At 38.2% G+C, this 25,709-nt stretch overlaps 1 protein-coding gene across 18 annotated transcripts in view; it reads left to right on the forward strand.

Moving 5' to 3' along the window:
* shi (dynamin-1 shibire) overlaps positions 1-25,709 on the forward strand; it is a 367,093-nt gene that overhangs the window by 144,010 nt on the left and 197,374 nt on the right. For all 18 annotated transcript variants that reach the window (XM_067110075.1, XM_067110066.1, XM_067110067.1 and 15 more), the window contains exon 8: positions 12,270-12,427. In XM_067110075.1, coding sequence (XP_066966176.1) covers positions 12,270-12,427 — 158 coding nt within the window. The remainder of the gene's footprint in view (positions 1-12,269; positions 12,428-25,709) is intronic.

Raw genomic sequence — 25,709 nt, forward strand, 5'->3', positions numbered from 1 at the left:
GTGCAAAAATTACGACAAAATGACGAAAGAATTTATGAAATTTTTGGCTGAGTTAACGCCGTGCGTAAGAAAAAGTTTTTTCAAAAATTCACCATAAATCGAAATATTGTGCTAGAGACTTCCAATTTGTTGCAAAATGAAGGTACATGATTGAATATTACTAGAATGTAAGAGTTTTAGCTTACAATTGCGTTTTTTCGACCATTTCGGTCGAAGTCAAAGTTGACCGAAGGTTGAAATTTTTGTAGTCAACGACGGTACGTCCACTCGGCACCCAACAGACAATTTTAGTCGACGTATGATACGTCCAATAGGCGTTTAAGGGTTAAAAATGAAAAAATAAAGTAATAAATAGGTAAATAGATAAAAGTGTATTAAAATGCAAGAAGAATAGTATTAGGGTAGCAATGCATTGCATTTGTGCTTGAACTTCTGAAGTTCCAACTGCATGACATCCTCTGGGAGGCTGTTCTACAGTCCAACAGTGTGAGGAATAAAGGACCTCTGGAACTGAGAAGTTTGACAGTGAGGCACATTTGCTGCATATTGGTGCAAATCTGGTTGCTCTTGGCAGATAAAGGGATCAGGGATCAATCTTGAATGTGAAAGATGTCTGTTGAAATACAGCTTATGAAAAAGTGGCAAATGAGACCATCCTTCGATGGTCCAAGTCATAACTGCTGCTCTATTAGGAAACAAACCTACTATCACAAACCACTCTATCTGAAAGACATAAATCTCTGGCAGAAGCAGGTATCCACACCTAAAAACAGTATTCCAGTAAAGGGAGTACAAATGACCTAAAACAGGTTGCAATGGTTTTATCACTGATACAAATATATGAGGCCTTACAAACAATACCTAATTTTCATGCAGCATTTGCAGAAACTTTTATTGTTTCTCAAAAGTTAGATGTGAGTCAAAAGTTATATATAGATAATAGATATATATAATATATATTTATATATATATATATTTATATATATATATATTTATATATATATATTTATATATATATATATATATATATATATATATATATATATATATATATATATATATATATATAGGTCCTCAGTTTACATATATAGATCTGTTCTCAGTTTATGTCCGAGATCCGTTCCTATGTCCACAACGTGAACCCAATTTTTCCGTAAGTCGGAACTTGAGCATACGTAATGAAGTGAATCAGTAAAAATAAAAGATTAATAAAAAAGAAAACAATTCTAAGCACGTGCATACAGCACAAGGGTAAATATTATCCTTACGTTTACTCCTGTGATAAATTATATTACTGTACAGTAAGTAAAAAGAAACGATTCCTTAACCTTTACTCCTGTGGTTGGCTTCCAAACTGGGCATTGCGAAGGAGCTGAGAGAGAGAGAGAGAGAGAGAGAGAGAGAGAACTGAGGTGTTTGCATCGAAGTCTAAGCACAGTGTAAATGGATTCTGTAAGTGAATATGGGAATGTCTTTTTCTTTTTACAACTTAGTTGTAAAGTAATGGAATTGTTGTATACATATCTTATAAATTAGTCATGCTCAACCATTAGTAGTTTTTTTTTTAAATCATCCCATCTTTGTCTCATTAACCCTTAAATGTTTAAGGCCATTGCCTGAGATGTCTTGAATCAAGAGAATAGAAAACTCTTAGCACTGCTAAGTCTTTGAAGTCTTCCCTCTAGGGTCTTGCCCTTGCAGCAGCTTTTTTTTTTTTTTTTTTTTTTTTTTTTTTGCAAAAAGAGTTCCATGTAGGACTTCCCAAACCAGTCTCAAGTTCCACTTTCTGGTAGAAAGTGGTCTGGCTCACAATCTTTAAAAAACAAATTGCACATGTAACCATAACTGATGTTTTGAACTTCCAGTACAAGTAGGCTGTGTGGATCCTCAGAAGGCCATGTACAGAGTTTCTGAAGTGTCTGGCAAAGCTTCAAGAAAAACCTTCAGTAGTGATGGTTCTCAGGGAAGGATACTAGGTGCCTTTGTTATACAGTATAGGCCTATCCACACCTATCAGCTTCCTGATATCCTTCTCCTTACTCTCTTCACACAGAGAAGTTCTGAGATGGGAGGGTAGATTGGACGGTTGTTATGCAATGAGGGCAACGAGCCATTTTTAGTTTTCTGAAAAGAAAACTATTGTACCGGCGTTGTCTGTCCATCCGCACTTTTTTATGTCCACCTTTTCTGTCTGCCCTCAGCTTTTAAAAACTACAGAGGCTAGAGGGCTGCAAATTGGTATGTTGATCATCCACCCTCCAGTCAGCAAACATACTAAATTGCAGCCCTCTAGCCTCAGTAGTTTTGTGGGCTGCAGCTTATACAGCATTATACTGAGACCACCGAAAGATAGATCTATTTTCAGTGGCATTGACTATAGGGTATGTAGAAAACTCAGTTGCGCTGAAGAAACTTCGGTGCATTTTTTACTTATTCTTGTCACCAAGGTTTCACCATTTTTTCTTGTTCCTAAGACCTTAGGGAGGGAGCTGGAGGCTGGTATTTGACATGTCCCATCTCAACAAGTGTATTCATATCACTCCCTTTTCTAGGGAGTCATTCAGTTTGGTCCTGACATCCTTTCGGGAAGTCAAAGAATGATTTCTGTTGACATGTAGGACCTGAACTTCCATGTCCTGGCACATCTTCAGTCAAAGAAGTATCTAAATATTTTTTTTCTAAGGGAAGGTATCGATATTCCAATTCTAAGCTGTGTTTGGTCTAAGTAGGGCACCACAAATATTCTGTGTTGGCATCTTTGGCAGGATGGAGTCATTTGCTTGGTATCAGATTCCTCTTATACTTGGATGACTGGTTTGTTCTTGCCAATTCGTTTCTGACAATCTTGAGGGTGAAGGATTGTGTTTTCTGCCTAGCCTCAGGGCTGGGTATTTTGTTCAACCTGTAGACCTCAAGAACTTTTACACTGTCCTCACATGGCTCGGTGGCAAATTGGGGGGGCCATTCTCAGAAACATTTGATGTCTTGGAGTTGGACAGTAAACAGCCTAGAACTTTCAGCAGTTTGGAATGGTCTTATGCAAGTGGAACATCTAGTCGGAGAATATGATCACAGTCTCTTCCAACAATTCAACCTCTCTGTTCTTACATAAAAAGACAAGGAGAGACAGATAAAGAGATTTACCAGGATAGCAAAGAAACTTCCTTCTCCTTTGGAACCAGGAACATCATTCCATTACCTCATTTTGTCCTAGAGAGAAACATTGTTGTTGAAGACCAACTCAGCAGGAAAAGGGCAAGGTCTTCAGTCATATAGTCTCCTTTTCCTCAGGTTTGCCAGAAGTTGTGGAACCTTTGGGGAGACCAGAACACCAATCTGTTCGTGACTGCCCAAAACTCTGCTGTCCTTCATACTAAGATCCTTAGGCATGGGTAATTGATGCCTTTCTTCAAGAAGGGTCAAATTCAGACCTTTTTGTTTTTTCTCTGTTTGCTGTTTTGAGGAAATACTCAGGTTGCGAGCTTTGCAGAACACAGAGATGATTTTGGTAGCTCGTTGTTGGCCCCAAAAGGAATGGTTTCCCAAACTTCCTTTCCTTGTGGTAGGTGTTCCTCATCATCTTCCTTTCAGTCAAGATCTTTTCAGACAGTCTTATTTGCAAAGATTCCATCAATGCTCCACTTGCATCATCTGACCGCATGAAGATTGTCAGTTGTATGTTACAAACTAAGGACATTACTAAGAGTGGCCAAGGAAGCAATTCTTAAGTTAGAGCTCTAGGGTTTACCTCATGAAACTTAATGCAAATCTTTAAGAGGAGGAGTTGGGATTTTATATGTGTTGTTAGGTGGCCATACACTATTTCCTTGAATGCTTTAGTCAATGCACGCAGGGTTGATTCCTGAGCTTTTACCATTTTTGAAAATAAGCCTCTGGCGTCTGCACTGTAAGCACATCTTTTTATTTCCTTTAAAACCTTTCACTAGAGAAGGTTGTCAGTGCAGCTCAGGGAAGATTTAACTGTTTTTGCCTCATATTATTTTTGAAGCATTCAATTTAATAAAGAGTTGTGTAAAGCCCTTATTCCTATTGCTGTGGTGGGGACACTTTCTCCTGAGCCAAATGTGCTTTCTATTTTATCATTAGTTAGGAAATCCCCCTATTCAATTTTGGGAACATGAAGGTACACATTGGTATATAGGAGTACTCCATATCTGAAGGTGGTGGTTGTCTCTAGTTTTGGACTGTCGGTTATGGGTTTTTGGACTTTGGCACAGGAGTCACAAGTACCCTACGAGATAGCCCTTTTCCATGTAAGGATACTCTGACAAGTCTCTCTGCTAGAGCCTTACAACCTGTTGTGGTTCTAACGTCTGGCGACAGTACTTGCCAGTAAGGATCACACAACAGGCAGGAATGTTGAGAAGCTTTTTCCCCATATTAAAAAGCTTTTAGTTCACTTGGCTGAACATTGTTTCTCTGGCTGCAATAACCCACCATCCTCATTCAATGTGGTTGTCAGCTAACTTTAACAATAGGTAAGATTCATTCCGAATAATGAAAATTTTATGATAAAATTATTTGGATACTCTGCTACTATTCAAGTGGAAACCCACCTACCCTCCCCGCTAAAGTGAAAACCCACCAAGCCTCCCCATATCTTAGTGGGTGGTCATGAAGAATTCTGACAACATAAACATTCCAACTCCACTTGGTGGGAAACAGGTGATTACAGAGACAGTCTTAGCAGGTTAGCCAAGCATTATTTTGTTTCCTTTTGAATGCTAATTGCACCTAATGGTGTGAAGATATAAGCTAACCTTATATCCAAATACTATATATTTCCACGTTTAAGACAACCTTTAAATCATAAAAGGCACCCTAAAAATGGGGGTCGTCTTATACTAACATTCTAAAAATCAAACCTTAAATTCTAAGTGGTGACTATCGGTAGGCTAGCCTTGGCCTTGGCGCGATAACCACCAACATACGTGAAAAGATTCACGTTACGAAATAAAGTAATAATAAAGGTAATAAAACCATTTTTACCTTATATATTATTGGCATGTCTTCATAATAAATAGCCTATTCAAGGAATAATTCCATATCAATGAAATCATCTTTTATCTATGCAAGGCCAGCCAGCTGACAAAATGTAAATATCAAGTTAGGGTTGCGCTCACAGCAACCTTTATCTTTCGGTAACATAGTGTAATTATGGTAGTACTAACATTTAGGGTAACATGATATTCATTTTTCATTAAAAATTCAGGCTGTTTGTAACTGTTTAGAACAATTCAGTCATAAGAACGATAATTATGTACAATAATTATCATACTTTCACATTGTTAGGGGTTGTTTATGATTGGCGATGAAACATAACAAAACAATGGTTTCCCTTGTAAGCGACGTGTAGGAAAAGCGACACAGAATTGACTTTGTCATTTTGTTTACCGTATACAGTATACTTGTTAACGCGCGATCTCGCACATCATGTGACTCCTAAATTTTCACCCATAAAAAGTGATTTTATCGTGTGTCTCATGTATCATGCGAGTTCCTTTTTTGAGAGACCAGATTACTGTACTATGGACTAACCTCTTTTACTCCATCTCTTTATCCCATCTTTTAGTTAAATAAGTTAAAAAAGTAAAAGCGAATGATAAAAGTATCATTAGTTACAATATACTCGTTGAGTAAACGAGTACAGCCATAAACAGCCGAACGAGAAACAATTGTTTTGCTATGAACACGGTTAGACCATGGCTATGAACAGCCGAATCGGATAGCAACAGCTGTTTTGCTTTCATTTCAACTGTCGTATGATAGTAAACAATTACTGTAGAACAATTACTGTAGTTAAGTTACAAATGATGTTAAGTAGCATAGAACTGATATATATTTTAAATCATACCTTATTCGCTATGGAGAAAAGATTGCAAGGAATATACTGCTAAATTTTAGCTGCAAGTTGTAGCTGAAGCTGAGAAAACAAACAATGCTCAGGTGCTAATGACTATAAATTATTGTGCATTGGCAACATGGATCAAATTTCTAAACTTTGATATCCATCAAACTCTACCATAAATTATTGGAGAGAAAAGTATTTCAATCAAAACTACTGGGGATGAAAGAACATATTTTACTGTTGTTTTAACGTGTATGGCAAATGGGACGAAACCTTCCCCCATGGTTATCTGTAAATGGAAATTGAATTGATGCCAAAACAAAAATTCCCAGAAGGTATTGTTGTCCACATTCACGAAAACCTAAACGATGCAAATGGTGCATGATCGCAGTGTTTGTACTTTATAATATAATTAGTAATATGAGAATACATACAATATTACTGGATACAGTGAAATAAAGCATAACTTGTTAAAAGATCCGTGGAAAAGATGTATATTCGTTATGTTTGTATTTTATAATAAATACTAATATGTGAATTACATATGCTAATTTTGTATTTCAAGTATACTGTGACCCCCTTAAAATTAGCTTCAAAATTAGGTTTTCAAAAGTTGCATGTTACATGAGTATGTACGGTATTTTGAAATCCTAAGGATACTATAGGTAAAACATCATTTGTAATAACATCATCTTTACATAACCAATATTTCATAAGATACCTGTTGTTGCAAATGCTAGGCTATGCACAGATGGTTTTGTAATTTAGCAGTCTTCTTATACGACAGATGAGATAAATTCATGAAAATTTGTCATAATTTTTTACCTCATCTTATCTAAAGGTCATCTTATACACTAAAATATATAGTAATTAATTTTATAATAAAAATGTTTGTTTCTTTTTTAGTGGTCTACTGTATGGCCAGTGAATTCAGCTAGAGTGTTTTGCTAACAATTGAACAAAGGGATCACTCAGTGTAAGAACTTACACTCTGACCTTGTTCCTCCTTGAATCAGAATGAGTGCTGGAAGTGGTGTTGTCTGCCATGACATGAAGTGATATGGCAAATCGGCTTTGAATGCATGGATGCCAAAGAATAGTGCCTGAAGCCCCAGGAAGATAGTGTGGAAGCAGTTCTCTTCTCTTGATTCCCTTTACCATACACCCTGACCCTTAGACTCCAACAGACAGCCTCCTTGTCCAAAACCATAGGTCTTGGTCTTGAGGCACTAAAACTCCCTTCAGCAGGTTCTGGTAATCCCTCCTGCTACAAATATTGGGAAGCACAGGCTCTGTAATTGGAAGCCTGACTGTTAAACAGCACATGAAGAAAGCCTTCTGACAGGAAGCTTGTTAGTGTTGTATGGGGGCCAATATGAAGCAGTTGTGCAAAACCTACCTTCTCTATAGAGACTAAGAGACACTGTCCTCTGAAGGGTGCATGTATTCTAGAATTGTTTAAAAGTATCTCCAGGCAGTGTGCTTGTGGGGATGGCAACAGGTCTGACTTCTCTTTTAGGCCTGTGGAATTCCTGTTTCGAACAGCCTCCACATTCTTCTTATGGAACAGGTTCTGTCAAAGAAATTTGTCAAGCTGGCTGAAGTCGATGATCAGTCTGTCTTCCTGAAGACTTATAACTTGGGAAAGTTGATTGTAAACTCCAACTTTTGTAGTCTTTCCTCAGTGGTGCCTTCTGCAGCCTGGAGGTTAAGGCATTTTGACTTGACAGCAATGGGGGACCTGCAACAAAAAGCAGCAAGAGAATCTCTAACGCCCAAGTCTCTGTGCCAGTGATCTTCCAAGCCCTTCAGTTCTCCTGAAGGCAAACCTGACCTGGAGAGGAGAGGGCAAAGCAGATGACGGGGACCACCCTTGGCAGGAGGCTTCAAAGAAGATTTTCCCACGCCTCTGTGAAACAGACCTGCATGTATGTGGAGAGGAGCAGCAAGACACCTGAGGAAGCTGCAATAATGGTAGTAGTTGAAATAACATTTCCCAATACTGAGCCAAGGCCTCCAGGAAGAGGTCAAGAACCATAGCTCTGTCAAGGACAGCAAATGCAGATCTTGAGTCTTCATCTTGATGTTGGTGAGCAGGCAAGTTTGTTCAGTTGGCACTGATGCATGACCATGAGGAACGTGGTGATGACCCCCTGTCAGTATCCTCAGCACAGGGAAAACTGGAAAGTAGCAAGGAACAGGTAACACTGAGAACCAACTCATGGCAATTCAGGAGCACAAGACCCCTTGCAAAAGCTCTCGCAGGTTTCCATTTTAGAAGATGTCTGTCTGGCGGAATGACATCCAAAGTAAGTAAGACAGTTCTTGGAAATGAACTCCATCAGCAGTGGCTAACAGAGGTGATGAGCCTGAGAAGAGCATCTTTGGATGCTATGAAATTAATGCAGCTGCTGATCTGGGAGAGGCAGATGACAACCTGAGCTGAAATGTCTTTAAAGACAAAGGCTTCCTCGTTACTGCACAGAACAGTAATGGGTCCTTGTGGAGAAGTCTAGTAGGTCGGTCAATAATGAAGAGGCCACAGACCTGATTGAGGTTCTTGATGAACAATTTTTGCTGGGTACAGAGGCCTTCAGCATTTTTCATTCAGATACTCAACAATAGCACACTGTAATCAGACCTGGCCCACTTAGGGGTCTGAGGACCTGGAGAATGAGAGTGAGAGGGAAGGGGCTAAGGGTTTGCAAACAATTGGAGCAAATAGATGAAAAAGTCACACCAGGAAGACCAGCAACTATTGAGTGAGGGGACAGATTTCCTGAGGAGGCAATGCTTATGCAGGGCAACAAGCAAAGAACTATCCAGAGGATGAGAGCTTTCAGAATACAGAGTTGGAAGGAGGACTCAAGAGAGGTAATGAGTGATTTGGTTTGTGAAGCAAGTCAGTAACTTGATAATGAGAGTGTAAACTACTTGACTTTGCATGCTTTGGGGGTTGAAAAGAACCCTTTCCTTCCTAAGGTCCTGTAAAATCATGAAGACAGTGGGCTCAGGGGATTATTAAATCTTGTGACTAGTCTTGATACACTCTTCATCCTTTAGGCAACTAGAAGAGGGCCACAAAGCAGAGGAATCTCTCAAAGACAAAGAAGTTTTTTTATCAATGAAATTCCTAAAAAAGAAGCATCAGAAACGAATGTTAACTTGGAGACAAAGTGAGTTTGTAGGTTAGCTGTATTGGTGTTGAAGTAAAATATCTTTTAAAGTTGATATTGTAGGCTAGACAGTCTTTACAATTATAGATTTACAATCCTGTATGCAAAATTCTAAAAACTAAAAAGCTCTAAAAAAAGAAAATTCATATGTGGAGGGTAGAGCATTGTCATAAGATTGATGAACTGCAATGCCACTTATACTCCCACTTAATGTTAAATTCATGTGTTTACTGTATACGCTCATATTGTGACTTTCCAAAACCTTTACCCTGTTTGTATATGAGAGAGAGAGAGAGAGAGAGAGAGAGATTGTCAGTCAAATAATACAATGATAATGTGACAATACCTGAAATATAATTGGATACAGTAAGTAAAATGATAGATTTATTCAAATTTTTATTCTAATATTTTGAATAAATCTACTTTTACTTACTGTATCCTATTTCATGTATTGTCACACAATTATTGTAATATAAGATGTGAACATAGCTACCATATGTCATTTGCATTTTGGTAATGTTTATATTCTCAAAAATCATCAGCTGATTGCATTTTACTGACATCACTGCTATTAGTAGCTCAAATGAAACAGTTTGTTAGTTAGTTATAAATGATTTGTTTAGCCAGACCTCTGAACTCTTTTAGGGTTCTTCTCGGGCGGGGAAAATGAAACAGTTTGGAGATACGCCTTTTTCACAGGTTATCAAAAGCTTGGTTTAAAAAGTGCGACATATTGATAAATGCAATAAATTGAATGAAGTAAAGATGTTATTTTGCCAGTTTTGGATGTTGCTTTTGCCTTTTCCAGAAGATTTTGCAGCCTGCACATTCTTGTTTCTTGAGCCACAGCTACAAACTTAAATTTTGATGTACATTTTCTTAACACCTTCTCCATTGCGTAAGGGATGAATGAAAAATTTTTATTTATGGAAATCACCATTGAAAATTAGCAAGTTTTCCTTAAATCAACAACTATAATGCAACCCTTAATAAATGTGTTATAGTAACTAACATTGGCAGGGAGCTGTTTCTCGATACAGTTTGTCATTACTTGATGATGTTTATGCCAGTATTTTGCACACACTAGTAAGTGTTGTAAATCATTAGAGTTTGCATTCAACCTTCTGAACTTTGCTTCTATGCCTATTTATTAGGTAAAAGCTAAATTAGATATTTTGTGCATTGTCAGTGGAATCTGCCAAAACTGAGACAGGCATAGGAAGCATAGCCTAGTATTATATACAAAAAAAGAAACACACCTTAAGCTTAGCCTCATGCAATCTACCGAAGATGCATCTCACACTATATACAATATGTGTGATGAAACCATGTTTTGAGACAAAATTGTAAGGTTGATGATACACAAAATTGGATGATATGAGTATACCATCACCACCCTTCTTACAAATGAGTTATGCTCTGGACAGCCATTCATATCTTGAATTGTTCGTAAGTTGGTTTTTAATATGTACAGTAGTGCATTATTTTTGTTGATGTTTACATTCCCAAGTTAACTCAGGAGTCATAGATTATACTATTTTCACTGTACTTTGAAATTATACAGTATTATAAAAAATTTCTTTGGATGCTAGGAAGTTAAAAAGAAAATAAAATTTAGCTTCATGCAATATTCAAAATTTTGTATTTTTCCATGCTTTGAAAGTTATGAACTTGGAGAGATTTTTGTAGGAGCAGCATCTGACATTGGAAGTTCATAAATTAAACAATGCACAGTGCCATTTGTTGACAAAAATGCATACTGAATGTTTAGTAAGTGGAGAGGAAATATAGAAAATGGGAATTCATAAAAGAATGAGTTAAATCAGGAAGATAGAAATAAGTACAGCAGGAACATTTTATGTGTATGAACGAGTATTCTCGTGATTGTAAGAAGAATACATGGTAGTCAGTCATGAGAATACTCTGGTTAATCAGGGAAAGAGTTAAAGGGACAGGTGGTTCTTCTCCCTCCTGTTCTGTTCTTTGCAAAAATTCTTACTAGCAGAATAGGCGCACAAAGCAAAACTGGAACTTGTGACCCTGTCTGCTCATATCTATGAATGTTCCTAACTTGAATGTTAGTAAGTGGGGTGGTGACTCGATATGCAAATTGCAGTTCTTTTGATGCTGTATATTTTTCAGTTTTACAGCATTTGGGGGTGGGGGGGGGAGTAAACTCTGCTTCTGTATTTGTGAAGCAAGCTTCAGTTCTGTAAAACAAAAAAATCCAAAAACTAAAACACAGCTGGCCCGTAGGGTTTTGGATAAAGGACTGTGAGCCTGTAGTGATGATTGCCTATAGAACATTATTTGTCAACAATTTTGTAAAATATCTTTCAATAGGTATACAGGCAGTCCCCGGTTATCGGCGATCCGGTTTTACGGTGCTTGTCTAGCTACAAAATCGGCAATTTTCGGCGCTGAAAATCGCCGATTTCCACTTATCACTGCCAATAATTCGGTATTGGCACGGATACAGACCTAACAGGGGCGCCAATAAGCCTGAAAAATCACCGATTTTCGGTCATCGCCGATTTTCGGTTATCGCTGGTTTTCAGTAATCATCACACCATCAGAACAGAACACCTGCCGATAACCGGGCACTGCCTGTGATGTGTAATATTAGGTCAATAACGACGAAATGCTGTAATTATAGTATGTAATGCAGTGCAGTGTTACTCACTTCTATGTCATCTTTACTTTGGGTTACATTTGACTGCATGTTGTCATCTGTTGTTTGTAATTTTGTGTGTACAATGATTTACAGATTTGAATTATACAGTAGATATGATGTCAGTGTAATATGTACTTGGGTACATAAATTTTATGCCTTTATGGCTGCCTATTTTATTTTAATTTTAGGTAGACAAGTGTTTTCAAATTTGTAATTTTGAGCAAAATATTCAGTTTCTAATTGCTAGCATTTTTAATCAAGTTAAAATGAGCTTTCTACTGATATGATTTTCATCCATATTGGCAAATTTGATATTTCAGGTGGCATTGGTTACTACTTATTTCCCACAAGTTACATAGATAACTAACAGTACTGTATTGGATAACTTAGTTCATCAGTTTCTGTTCTGATATCCATATTCAGTGTTGTTGAAGTTTAGCTGTATGAAATACGTAGATTTAGAATTAGGTCACTTACTGCTGTCCTAATCATGAATTTCCTAGTAACTGTTAATGGCATGTTGTTATTTTTTCATTTGTGTTTTTAATAGATGTCGCGATATCCAAGATTGCAGGAAGAAACTGAAAGAATCATTACAACTCACATAAGAGAGCGTGAACAAATATGTAAAGAGAGCATCCTCCTTATGAATGAATGCGAATTAGCTTATATGAACACAAATCATGAAGATTTCATCGGTTTTGCCAAGTAAGTCTATTTCTTACCTTTTTAATAGCTTCATATTTAAGATTGATAAATTTTCTCCATTGTAACAAAATTGTCTTTTCAGATATAGAAATAAAGTTTTTTTTCCAGAAGACATTGTGTGAAAAACTATGGAATTTGTAAATTGGTGAGCTGGGATTTGGTGTGTTCATTAGAGTTGGTGTAGTTTTCATTTTAGTGCATTTTTAAAATTTTTGTGTCTAGCTGTGATTGGCTACTAGTTTCCTGTTGTTACGTACATTGTATATGTGTATGTTTAGTTTTGGCGCATTGTGTCAGTTTCCACAAGGATTGCACTTGGATACAGAACTGTCTTTTGAGGGCTAAGAAAGACCAACGCAACATAACATAGATCCTGAGAGGGAAAGTTTAAAGGTGAATGGGTTGATCCTGACTAAACAGTGTGGTAATGATACTGTGTTTCTAGACCTGAAGTTAGCTCAAAATTGGTTGGTTTCTTTAGGCAAGCAAATATTTCCCAGAAAAGAAAGGAGATAATAGTTTATATGGTAAAGTGAGTGTGTATATCTTACCAAAAAAAAGTAGGAATTCTGATGGAAGGTAACCACATGCACCCAGTTTTCCATTGCTTATGCAGACTGTCAAAGTTTTAGCAGTTTTTTTTTTTTTTTTTTTTGTTTTCTTTCCTTGCTGAATGTAGGTGATTTATGAAACTTAAGCTGTCAAGACAAGCACTGGGGCACTTCAGCTATTCAATGCTTAAGGCAGTGAAAATAGGGGGCTGTGGTTGGACAGCAAGAATAAAAAATCCAGAAAATAAAGGAAATGAAGTACAAAGATCTAAGTGTGGCACTAGAAGAAAACTGCAATTTCAGTAAGAAATAACAGTTAAAAGATGTTGGAGAGCAAGATTGAAGAAAGTACATTAGATTGGGGGTAAAGTTAAAGGCCAAAAGGTAGATGTAGCTAGGGACTGAAGGGACACTGCCAACACCCTTTAGTAATGCGCACAGTGCACCATGCACTGGTGGCACTACAACCCCACCTCCCCCTCCCCACACCCACACACATGTGAGGTCTCTACCTGCAAGAAGACAAAGTTATGAATGCGATAGTGAAGTTGAAATACTCAGTAAGGCCTTAACCTTCAACCTGGTATCAGGTCCAGGTACATGTATTTAAAGCATTTTTGACCCCAGCACCCATTTCACTTGCAATTTTAACCCCTCCACATATTTTTTCTCTAATTTTACTTTTTCATCTTTACTTTAATTCTTGTAATGTTAAAATCAGCATAGATTATTGGGTAAAGCATTATGAAATGTCAAACCATTTTTGGCGATTTGATTGCAAAATGAAGCTTAGTGGTAAGCATGTCCTCTATGATTTCACTAGGGAACATGAATTAGGAGTAGACTGTCATTGTATTACATAGCTAGCCAGTGAGTGGTAAAGATAAATCAAATGAAATACAAATTTTCAGAAGATTATATCTTTCAATACTTAACAAACATTCAAAACTTGACTGATGGAACAAAGAAAAAAGGTCAGAACTATATCTGGATGGTTTGGTAGGCTGTCTGTTTTCTACCTTTCAACTTTCAAGTATCTTGAGGTGAGTTTCCAGTTTCCCCGTTATTCACTTCCTTACCACACTAGGTTGTGGGGAGATTGGGGGAGTTTTATTAATGGTGATTATTGTAACATTATTTATCTGAATACCATTGGTATGGAGGAAGGACTAGTGAATTAATTAAAATTTTCTTGATAGCCAGATCCTTTGTCCCAGCCCTTTGAGAGCTAAATAAATTACTGGTCTGGTTAAATTAATAGCCAAACAACCCAACCAGCTGGAAACTAGAGGAACACCATCTTGGGAAAAGTTAATGAGGAATTCAGAGCTAGTTTCGCCTTTATTGAGAGTCCTTCAGCAGAGCTAATGGTACTGTCGAGAGACAGCTGAAAGAACAATTATAGGGAGAATCTCACTTACAGAATGAGATATGATACCTAGCCCCATGAGTTTTAGATGGACAAAACTAAAAAATACCTTTTTTATTGGAAGGTACACTCCTAAATACAATTAGTACCTTCATATTCCCATAACTAAAAAATAAACCAGGATTTCAGAAAAGGATGAATGGAAAAAGAGTGTCCTCCTTTGGGTTCAAGCCACTAGTGTCTCTGCAACAAAGGAAAGACCTAAAGTATGACAAATTTTCTTAACCTATTACTACATCTTACATATAATGTGAAGCAAATACTGGTGATGCTACTCTTCTAGCTGTCATTCCTTCTCTGTTCCTTAGGTATGTGGTTGAAGAATCTTTGAATAGAGTTTTGCGACATGTGCTCATAAGTGGAGTAGGCTTTTGGGCATGAAGCTCAACCCATCTAAGACTCAAAGTACGATAGATAGTCGATCCAGAACACTTGCATCCTGATTAACATTTAAATGGTAGTGTAACTTTTGATAAGAAATTGACTGTTGACAAGCAAATATGTTACATTGCTTCCTGTTTCTCCAAAAACTTAGCATCATATGAAAATGTTTTCAGATTTTTCGTAATGAAGCTATTATATCTAAATGCTTTAATTACTCCTTTCATGACTGGAGTACTGTTCTCCGTTGTGGTATTTGGTGCTAACTCTCCTCTCAAACTCTTGGATAGAATTGTGGCATCAGTCAAGGTTATTTTACCAGTATTGTTGACTTTTGGCATAGACATAGTAAGTTCAATATGTGTGTTGCATAAAATGCAATTCAATAAAAAATAACTTTTGCACCCTTCTTTACCAAACCAAGTAGTTTTTGCTCACAATAAAAGCAGGCTGCTGCTGAAAGCAGTGTTATTTTCTAGTATCAGGTTTAATGCTACTCAGCTTGCTAGGAATTTTATCATGGCCGCAACTAAAATGTGGAATAGTTTGACAAATGCAGTTTGGTTTTTGATCTGTAAATGTTTAAGGAAAGAGGAAATATATTCCTTTCTGTGGATTTCTCCTGAATTCTGGCTTTATTTTCTATTCTCTCATATTTTTTTATTTATTACCATTTTGTATAACTACTCTCACTCTGTAGGTTGACTTCTCTTTGGAGCCCTCTTGGGTTTATAACGAGGCGGCGAGTAAGAGGCAGATGCAAGGTGTATTCTTATTTATACAGTAAACCCCCATATTCGCAGGGGATGTGTACTACACACCCCGCGAATAGCTAAAATCCGTGAATACTTAAAACCCCTCTAAAAACACTTAGAACTGCCTATTTTGATAGTTCAAACACAAAAAAAAAGCTAAAAATGCTTATAGCTGAGTATTTTTATAGTTTTATCAAAAAAAGTGCATTTAGTCATGAAAATTAAATGAAAATACTATACAGTAATTAGTGAATATTTCTCAGTGAAAAATACCGTGAATGGACGAATTTTCTGCGAATGTGTATATATGTTCCACAGAGAAATCCGTGAATAGGGGTCTGCAAATTGTGAGACTGCGAATACTGGGCTTTTACTGTAGACACAAAATCTCTGACAGGTCAAGAACTCTTGCGAGCATGAAAGTAGCATTTGACATTAGGTAAAAACAGAGGGACATCTATATACAGTCAGATGTGTTTTCTCACACCTGAGGAATGGTTAAGAATTCTATATACAATTTAGTAAGAGATTTCAAATACATATGGTTGGAAAGCTTGCAATGTCTTATATACATTAGTAATTACAGTTCTAACAAGGACATAAAGTATCTTCCGAAAATGCATAAAAGGTCTTTTGAATCAGAGGTGCTGGATCTGTGTTTTCCTGAGAGTACTTGGTGCTTCATGTAGATTTTGTTTTGAAGCAGGATGCCCTGAGGGTCCTGGCGACAGATTGGGACCTCACAGTACTCTCTCTCTCTCTATATGCGATGTGGTCCTAAGTAAGCTGGGGAGGTTTTGGGGGGAGCTTGTATGTGTCTATTCTTATGAACGCATACTTTGCTGTTTTAAGGTCTTTGGGGACATTATTTTCTTGTTGCGTCATATGTTGTCTTCACCAGTATGATATTTACCAGTGCTCTACGGACGTCTGGAAGAGTTGTGGGCTCTGTTGTGTTTTGAGAAACACGTGCCAGTATTGCCAACACTTGGCCGTAGAGTGCTTCTGCCGGCGATACGTTGGATGCTGCGTGTGGGGCTGTTCTTAGTCCCAGCAAGACCCACAGTAATTCCTTTCTTTAACGCCTGCCTTGACATCTGGCGGTGAGTGCTGATTTGAGGAAGCGTTGGACCCTCTCCGCCATGCTGTTAATTTCTGGGTTGTATGCTGTTGTGTGAACGAGTTTTGTCCAAGGGCTGGCGGTGAGGGAGCTCCATAAGGTGGAGGTGAAGTTAGTGTCTCTGTCACTTATGTACTGCTGTACTTCATGCCTGCTGACCTAATCTATTAGTGCTTTCACACAACTCTGCTGTCTGCTGCCTGACTGGTATTGCTTCTAGCCATATGGTGTTCCTGTCGACATGGATGTGGGCCAGTCATCTCTTGTTGTCTGGAACTCTATCATCCGTCTCTGTGTGCCTCGTTATTTATGATGTTTTGCGTGGGAAGTATTCTCTTGCCCACTTTTTTTTGATGTCCGCCTTCATTCCTCACCAGATGTACGGCTCCGACAAGGTTTTGGTAGTGGATCTGCCTGATGGGTGGGACAGGTTTTGGGCGAAGTTGAAGGCTTGGCTTCTCAACCCTAACGGTAGGTATGGGCACGGGCGTCCAGTACTTGTTTCGCAGGCAATGATTGATTCTCCATCATTGATGGGTAAGTTGCTCCACGTATGGGCTGTGCTCTCCCACCAAAGTCACTGTAGGCCCACGTCATCCTTCTGAGTCGATGCTATTTTGGGATATGTCCTGATCTGGACAGTGTTGATGGGAGTTTGGGAAAGGGTGTCTGCCAAGTTGTTGGAAGAGCCCTTCAAGTATCTGGTGGTGCAGAAATGTTCTGCTATCGACGATAGGTGACACTGCTACCTTGCTGACCACCCATCTCCGCTTTTGTGAAGGGGTGTACCAACGGTTGGTGGCCCATCTGCACCATGAATTGTCCTTCTAGCATGTGTCGGAAGTGGTGGTGGCTCTGTGGACTGCCAATAACTCTTGGTGGCACATGGAGTACTTTTGTCCCACTGTCAGTAACTTCTTGCTGAAGAATGCCAACATGCAACAACCATCATCTGTGTCTTGTTTGAGTACCACGCCTATCGCTGTGCTACTTGCGTCCATTATTAAGGTGAGGGACCTATGGGGTAAAGGAAAGGTTAGTGTGGCAGCAGAGGTGATTTGCTTTTTCAGCTAGTGTGAAGGCTTTATCTTGTTTTTCATACCAACATAATTTTTTAGCTTTTCCTTTTAAGCAATCATATATTGGGGCCATTATATCAGGAAGGTTGGGTGTGAAACGGTGGTAATAGTTAATCATTCCCGTGAATTCCTGGACTTTTGTTGTTGTTGGTTTTGGGAAGTCTGTGATTGCTTGGACCTTCGTTGGGAGGGGCTTGATACCTTCGGGGCTTATTTGGTGACCCAGGAATTCCACTACTGGTTTTGCCCATTCGCATTTGTCTTTTTGGACCATGAATCAGTTTTCTTTAAGCATTTACAGGACCCGCTGGATATTTTCCATATGTTGCTGGATGTTGGGGCTGAATATCAGTATGTAGTCGATGTAGATGACTCAGAAGGGTAGATTGCCCAGGATTTCGTCCATCAGATGTTGAAAGGTTGCTCCTGAGTTCCGAAGGCCGAAGCTGCTCTAGCTGGTACATGTGCAGAAGGGGGTGATAATGGCGGTTTTTTCTGTTTCCTCCTTCGCGACCAGGACTTGGAAGTATCCCTTTAACAAGTCGACCTTCGTAAATATTTTGGTGCCCCATTTGGTTGGTTATGTTGGCGATGTTTGGAGTGGGTACTTGTCAGGTACTGTCTTGATGTTAAGTTTCTGGTCGTCGCCGCAGGGTTGCCATGTGCCATCAGGTTTTGTTACCATGTGTAGGGGAGATGCCCAGGGGCTGAAGACTTTTTGGCATATTCCTGCCCATTCTGGGGCCAAACGTCTAAAATTTGCGTGCACTGGGGGACCTTTGGTGACTGTGTGGTGCTGGACGTGGTGCTTTGCAGGCTTGGTCAGGCCATGCTGCAGGTCGTCCTTAAATTCTTCCAGGAACTCCTGTAGGAGGCGACTTATCTATGGTGCTGGAGTTGGCGTGTGTCAAAACTTCAATAAGAGAGATTGTACTTTTCCACAAGTAATGGTACTGTATAGTTTAATGTATTCTCTTTAAATTTACATAAGTGGAAATGCGTATTATGTAGAAGAAGGATATTATGTTTCGTTGTGTTGGTATTTAGTAGTGAAAAACATTGTTTTGGCTGTTTCGTGTGTTTACTTGTAAGTACTGTATACATGTAATAATGCTTAACTACCGGTATCGGTTGTTTGTCCGGTGGTTAGTCGAAGGTTTGGTGTCGGTCAAAGATGGCTGTGAAGTCAGTCTCTTCACAGCTTTGATATAGTGCAGTTCGAGCTAATAAGGACTCAAGAATGCAGCCATAGTTGTGGGTGCCTTCAAATACACTTAAATATTCCTTTTCATCTTAAAGTACATTTAGGGAAAACTTCCTTTAGGGGCTATGCATATCTAAATGTAAGGAGAATTTCTTGAGGTGTGCTTTGGATGAGGGTCAGGAAATAGAGATTGTGCTCACGCCAATCTGACTACTGTATTTTGAGCTAGGAACACTGAATGTGCCAACAGTAAGTTTATATTATTTGTTTAATTAATATACACAACACAGTGCATTGATTTAATCACAATTTGAACTAAAAAGAATGAAGTAACCTGGGTGTCATAGTATAAAAGACTTAGGCTACGATAAGTCAGTACATTTCGAATCGTTTAGGCTATACGTTGACACTGACGAGTTGAAATGCTCTACTTATTTTGAATGAGTCGGAATAGTGTGAGTGGGGCTACGGGGGTGGGTATTGTGATCAGTTGCTGTTTCGCTATGCTTACCAGCATGTTGTGGGCTTTTAGGAAGTCTGCTCCTAAAAGTGCGATTGTTACGTCTGCTGTGACAAACATCCAGTTGTACTTCTTCCCGCCGAACGACAAATTCATGGTCCCTTTCCAGTGTATTACCAGTGGGGCTCCGCTGGCAGTGGATACCTGTAAAGTTAAGTATACCTTAGTTTAACCATACCACTGAGCTGATTAAGAGCTCTCCTTGGGCTGGCCTGAAGGATTAGGTTTATTTTACATGGCTAAGAACCAATTGGTTACCTAGCAACAGGACCTACAGCTTATTGTGGAATCTGAACTACATGATGACGAGGAATGAATTTCTATCGCCAGAAATAAATTCCTCTAGTTCTTCATTGGTCGGTTGGGAATCGAATTCTGGGCCAACAGTGTGCTAGCTGAGAACTCTACCCACCCCTCCAATGAGAAACTTGGATACCTGTAGGGTGCTGGGGGTTAGATTAAGGCGTTCGTGTGGGTTGGCTGGCACAGATGATTTGCGTGCTCCGGTGTCGACCAGGAACTCCGTATTTGATCTTTTGTCTACAATGAAAAAACACTTGAGTCTTTTTGCCTGTACCTGGAAGAAAGACAGTGGAAAGCAGCCCTGGTTTCTCTTAGGAGGCAACCGGTCTGCCCACCGCTGATGTTTACTTTGTTGGATCGCTGCATGTTTTTTGACATGAGGCAATTATTTTCGCATTTTTGGGCCTCACTCCTTAACCTCCAGTGGTAGAAACAAATGCCCTTGAGACATTCTTCTGTTTTGGGCTTGTGGTAGTAGTGCATGGGGGCAGCGGGGCACGTCTGGATTGCTGCCCGTCTCTGTGTTAGTCTGCTGCTGTGGGTGGTTGTGTAGGCTCCTCCAACTTGTGGGTCAGATGGACAGCATTGACTGTCTTCGGGAAATCATTGAGGTCCATGGTTGATGCGTTGGGGATGGCCAGGACCTTTTGGCAGGGTAATTTTGTGAGGAGGACACCTCTCAGAAGGTCCAGCGTAGCCTCTGGGCGGCCGTCTGTGCCGGGGATCGTAACTAGCCACCGCAGTTGCTTGTAGACGTGCGATGGCTGCTGGTCTCCTGTTGCTGTCCCTATGTTGTCTAGGAATTTCCTAGCTTGGAGGACAGATTGCATGCTGAAGGATGACTTAGTTGGGCCTTCAGTGCTTCGTAGGTGACAGTGGGCTGTTGGTCGGCGAGCGATTCTGCAACCTGCTCGAAGACATAGTCTGGCAAGAACCCTAGGATGGCGTCGGCTTTGTGGGATGAAGAGGAGATCTTCTTAAGCCTGAAGATAATTTCTCCTCAGAAAAACCAGGCCTCTGCAGTGTTGGTTGTGAAGGGCGGTAGGCGGATGCTTGCTGCTGCAACGTTGTAGCTGGATGGGCTTGTGCTGGCGGTGTTGGTTATCTTCAGGGTCACCAGTATAATGAGGTGGTGAGTAAGAGGTAGATTTAAGTTGGATTCTTATTTGACACAAAATCTCTTGACAGGTCAAGAACTCTTGTGATCGTAAAAGTAGCATTTACATGGAAAAACAGATGTGTTTTGTTATACCTGAAGAATGGTTAACAATTCTATATACAATTTAGAAAGAGATTTCAAATAAATATGGTTGGAAAGCTTGCCGTGCCTTACATGCATTATTAACCCTTTAATGCCGAAGCCCTATTTACAAAAACGTCTCCCGTATGCCGGCGGCGTTCGGTGAGTTAGCGCCGAAGCGGAAAAAAAGTTTTTTCAAAAAATCACAGCAGGCTTAGTTTTTAAGATTGAGAGTTCATTTTTGGCTCATTTTTTCTCTCATTGCCTGAAGTTTAGTATGCAACCAGCAGAAATGAAAAAAAAATATCATCATATATAAATATTGGAATATATGACAGCGAAAAAAAAAAAACTCGTATATAATTGTATACAAATCGCGCTGTAAGCAAAACGGTTAAAGCTAATGAGTTAATTTTTTTAGTTGTATTGTACACTAAATTGCGATGATTTTGGTATATAACAAATTTTAAAACGATCAAAGCAACACAGAGAAAATATTATCACAAAATGATGCATGAATTTAACGCAGCGGACGTAAAAAAATGTTTTTAAAAAATTCACCATAAATCGAAATATTGTGCTAGAGACTTCTCGTTTGTTGAAAAATGAAGCTAATTGATTGAATATTACTAGACTGTAAGTGTTTTAGCTTACAGTTGCAGTTTTCGACCATTTCGTCGAGTTAAAGTTGACCGAAAGTCGAATTTTTCTATTTATCATGATTTATATGGAAATATTTCAAAACTGATAAAAGCTACAACCATGAGTTATTTTTGTTGTATTGTACATGAAATTGCGCACATTTTCATATATAAAACTTTATGTAACGACTAATTTAAAGCGGTGCAAATATTACGACAACGAGACAAAAGAATTTCTGAGATGTTCAGCCGAGTTACCGCGTAGACGTAAGGAAAATGTTTTTTTAAGAAATTCACCATAAATCGAAATATTGTGCTAGAGACTTCCAATTTATTGCAAAATGAAGTTAAACAATTGAATATTACTAGAATGTAAGAGTTTTAGCTTACAATTGCGTTTTTTGACCATTTCGGTCGAGTTAAAGTTGACGAAGGTTGAAATTTTGGCAGTTATCGTGATTTATGTGAAAATATTTCAAAACTGATAAAAGCTACAACCATGAGGTATTTTCTGTTGTATTCTACATGAAATTGCGCACATTTTCATATATAAAAGTTTATGTAACGACTAATGTAAACGATGCAAACATTACAACAACATGTGAAAGAATTTCTGAGATGTTCGGCCGAGTTACCGCGACGCAGACGTAAGGAAAAAAATTTTTTTTTTTTTTTCAGAAATTCACCATAAATCGAAATATTGTGCTAGAGACTTCCAGTTTGTTGCAAAATGAAGGTACATGATTGAATATTACTAGAATGTAAGAGTTTAGCTTATAATTGCGTTTTTTTACCATTTCGGTCGAGTTAAAGTTGACCGAAGGTTGAAATTTTGGCAGTTATCGTGATTTATATGAAAATATTTCAAAACTGATAAAAGCTACAACCATGAGTTATTTTCTGTTGTATTCTACATGAAATTGCACACATTTCCATATATAAAACTTTATGTAACGACTAATATAAAACAGTGTAAACATTACGACAACGTGAAAAGAATTTCTGGGCGGACGTAAGGAAAAAGTTTTTTCAAAAATTCACCATAAATCGAAATATTGTGCTAGAGACTTCCAATTGGTTGCAAAATGAAGGTAAATGATTGAATATTACTAGATCGTAAGAGTTTTAGCTTAAAATTGCGTTTTTTGACCATTTTGGTCGAGTCAAAGTTAACCGAAGGTTGAAATTTTGGCAGTTATCATGGTTTATATGAAAATATTTCCAAACTGATAAAAGCTACAACATGGGTTGTATTTTGCTGTATTGTACATGAAATTGTGCACATTTTCATATATAAAACTTTATGTAACGGCTAATATAGAACAGTGCAATAATTACGACAAAATGACGAAAGAATTTATGAAATTTTCGGCTGAGTTAACGCCCGTGCGTAAGAAAAAAGTTTTTTTCAAAAATTCACCATAAATCGAAATATTGTGCTAGAGACTTCCAATTTGTTGCAAAATGAAGGTACATGATTGAATATTACTAGAATGTAAGAGTTTTAGCTTACAATTGCGTTTTTCGACCATTTCGGTTGAGTCAAAGTTGACCGAAGGTTGAAATTTTTTGTAGTCGACGTACGGTACGTCCACTCGGCACCCAACAGACAATTGTAGGCGATGTATGATACGTCCAATAGGCGTTTAAGGGTTAATAATTACAGTTCTAACAAGGGCATAAAGTATCTTCTGAAAAATGCATAAAAGATGGTTTGAATCAGGAGCTCTGGATCTGTGTTTCCTGAGAGTATTTGGTGCATCGTGTAGATTTTGTTTTGAAGCGAGGATGCCCTGAGGGTCCCAGCAACAGATCAGGACCTCACAGGTTCATCATCTGTTGACTCTGGTCCCTAAAGATTTAAAGAATGAAGTGCAGCCATCTTGAAATTAAGGATCAGTGCTCAGTCTGAAAGAGAGAGCATGAAAGGATACTCAATTCCATTACAGTGACCCCCCCCCTCCCAGTTTTACACATTTCTTATTTCCTTGGTTCACCTTGTCGCAGATTTTTGTGGAACACATTCACTTGTGCACGGGGAAATTTCACTAATTTGCAGATTTTCTTTGGGATGTATCTCTTAAAATTATCGCTAATTTGCTTTTTTTTTTTTTTTATAGAGTAACACTGTTTATTCATTAATTACTATATTTTTTCATTAAAATATGTGCTGTATATTGAGAAAGAGAGGGAGAGAACTGTGGTTTTTACATTGATGTCTAAGCACAGTATAAATGAATTCTGTAAGTGAAATAATGTTTCATTGATGTTTTGCCTTTTTTTTTTTTTTTAATAAAGGATATTATACTGTTAGAAAAAGAGAGAAACTGGTTTTTATGTAGAAGTCTAAGCTCAGTGTAAGTGGATTCTGTACTGAAATAACATTTCATTGATATTTTGCTGTTTTTTTTTTTTTTCCATTAAAGAGAGAGAGAGAGAGAAATTGGTTTTTACATAAAAGTCTAAGTACAGTATAAATGTATTCTGCAAGTGAAATAATGTTTCATCATTGGTATTTTGCTGGTTTTTTTTTCCATTAAAGTAATATGTATACTGTTTGAGAGAGAGAGAGAGAGAGAGAGATACTGGGGACAAGAACTATGGCTGAGATGAGAATGTATGTTAGATACTCTATACAGTACTGGTACTTGTATAGTACTGGTACTATCTTAAAAGACGTACAGTAAATATCGTTTCAAAATTATCGTACAACACAGGAGAATATCAATATACGTAAACTGTACGCCCAGTGCATTACAGTATGCACAGAACAATGCACAAAGTTACGTAGGCCAAAGAAAATGTGCGTGTCTGAATGATACTTGATACTTAAGAGTAACAGTTGTAACAGTTATAGGCTAGTATACTTAATTTTTGCAACATGACTTTGAAATATTAGGGTGTTCTGGGATGATTATTTGAGGTATATTTTTGTTTGAACTGTCAAGTTTAGCAATGAACTGTTAAAAATAGGCAGTTATAAGCATTGTAGGGTGTATGTAACCTACTTAAGAGTAACAGTAGTAGGAGAGTACTGTAATGTAAAGTTAATTTGGGTGTTTTGGGGTGTACTTTTGTTTGAAATATTAAATTATTTTAGTATGGTAATTTAAGGTATATTTTTGCTTGAAATATCAAATTAAGCAGTGAAATTTTAAAATAGGTAGTTACAAGCATTTTAGTTTAAGGGATACAAGGTATTTGGCAGTTATAAGAGGGGATTTTTGCATTTCTGTGATAGGTTCTGGAACCTGTCCCCACATAAAAATGGGGGAGCACTGTAAATGCAAATTGGAGATACTTCCTGGATTCCATATTCATAGGATGCGGAATTAGGTATCCTTGATCTGTTAAAATAGTCGCTCTCTGAATGGCCTGAAGAATAGTATTGGGTGATTCATGGATAATCTCATAAAATTCATGAACTTGTTCAGCTTCAAGACATCCATTACTGGCCTCCAGCCACCTGTTGCCTTTGACACTAGAGAGAGGTAATTGTAAAACCTAGGAGTTCTTGTGATATAGGTTCAATTATTCTTTTTATTTTTTCTAGTAGTGTTGTACTTCCGCTTGCAAAGCTCTGAATTTCTAGAGTTGTGCAGGTTAGTTGAAAGACTATCCAGAATTGAGAAAGAGGTCACTCATGACTTGATTTGCATAACATTCCTTCATCACCTCCATAACCCATGGACGTGTGCCAAATTTGTTCCAGACAGACCAAGAATTTGTTAATGTGGCACCTACTTGGATCTGAGGGCCTATAGGTGATCCACCGAGGTCAGTCACTGTTGACATGTTTCCGTTTCTCAAAGGTAACTCACGGATTGTGGATACCTATCCTCCGACCTTGACCTGTTATAGTGTAATCTGCTATGGTGTTTCCTGATTTCCATTTTCATATAAACAACAGAGTTTAGAGATAATGCTGCTTTTGGAAATATAGTATCATCATGGCAAGAGGACATGTGAGCAAAAATTAAATCAGACTTTAAATGTTTCTCTCTCTCTCTCTCTCTCTCTCTCTCTCTCTCTCTCTCTCTCTCTCTCTCTCTCTCTCTC

This window comes from Macrobrachium rosenbergii, chromosome 10 (assembly GCF_040412425.1).
Source record: "Macrobrachium rosenbergii isolate ZJJX-2024 chromosome 10, ASM4041242v1, whole genome shotgun sequence".
NCBI lineage: Eukaryota > Metazoa > Arthropoda > Malacostraca > Decapoda > Palaemonidae > Macrobrachium > Macrobrachium rosenbergii.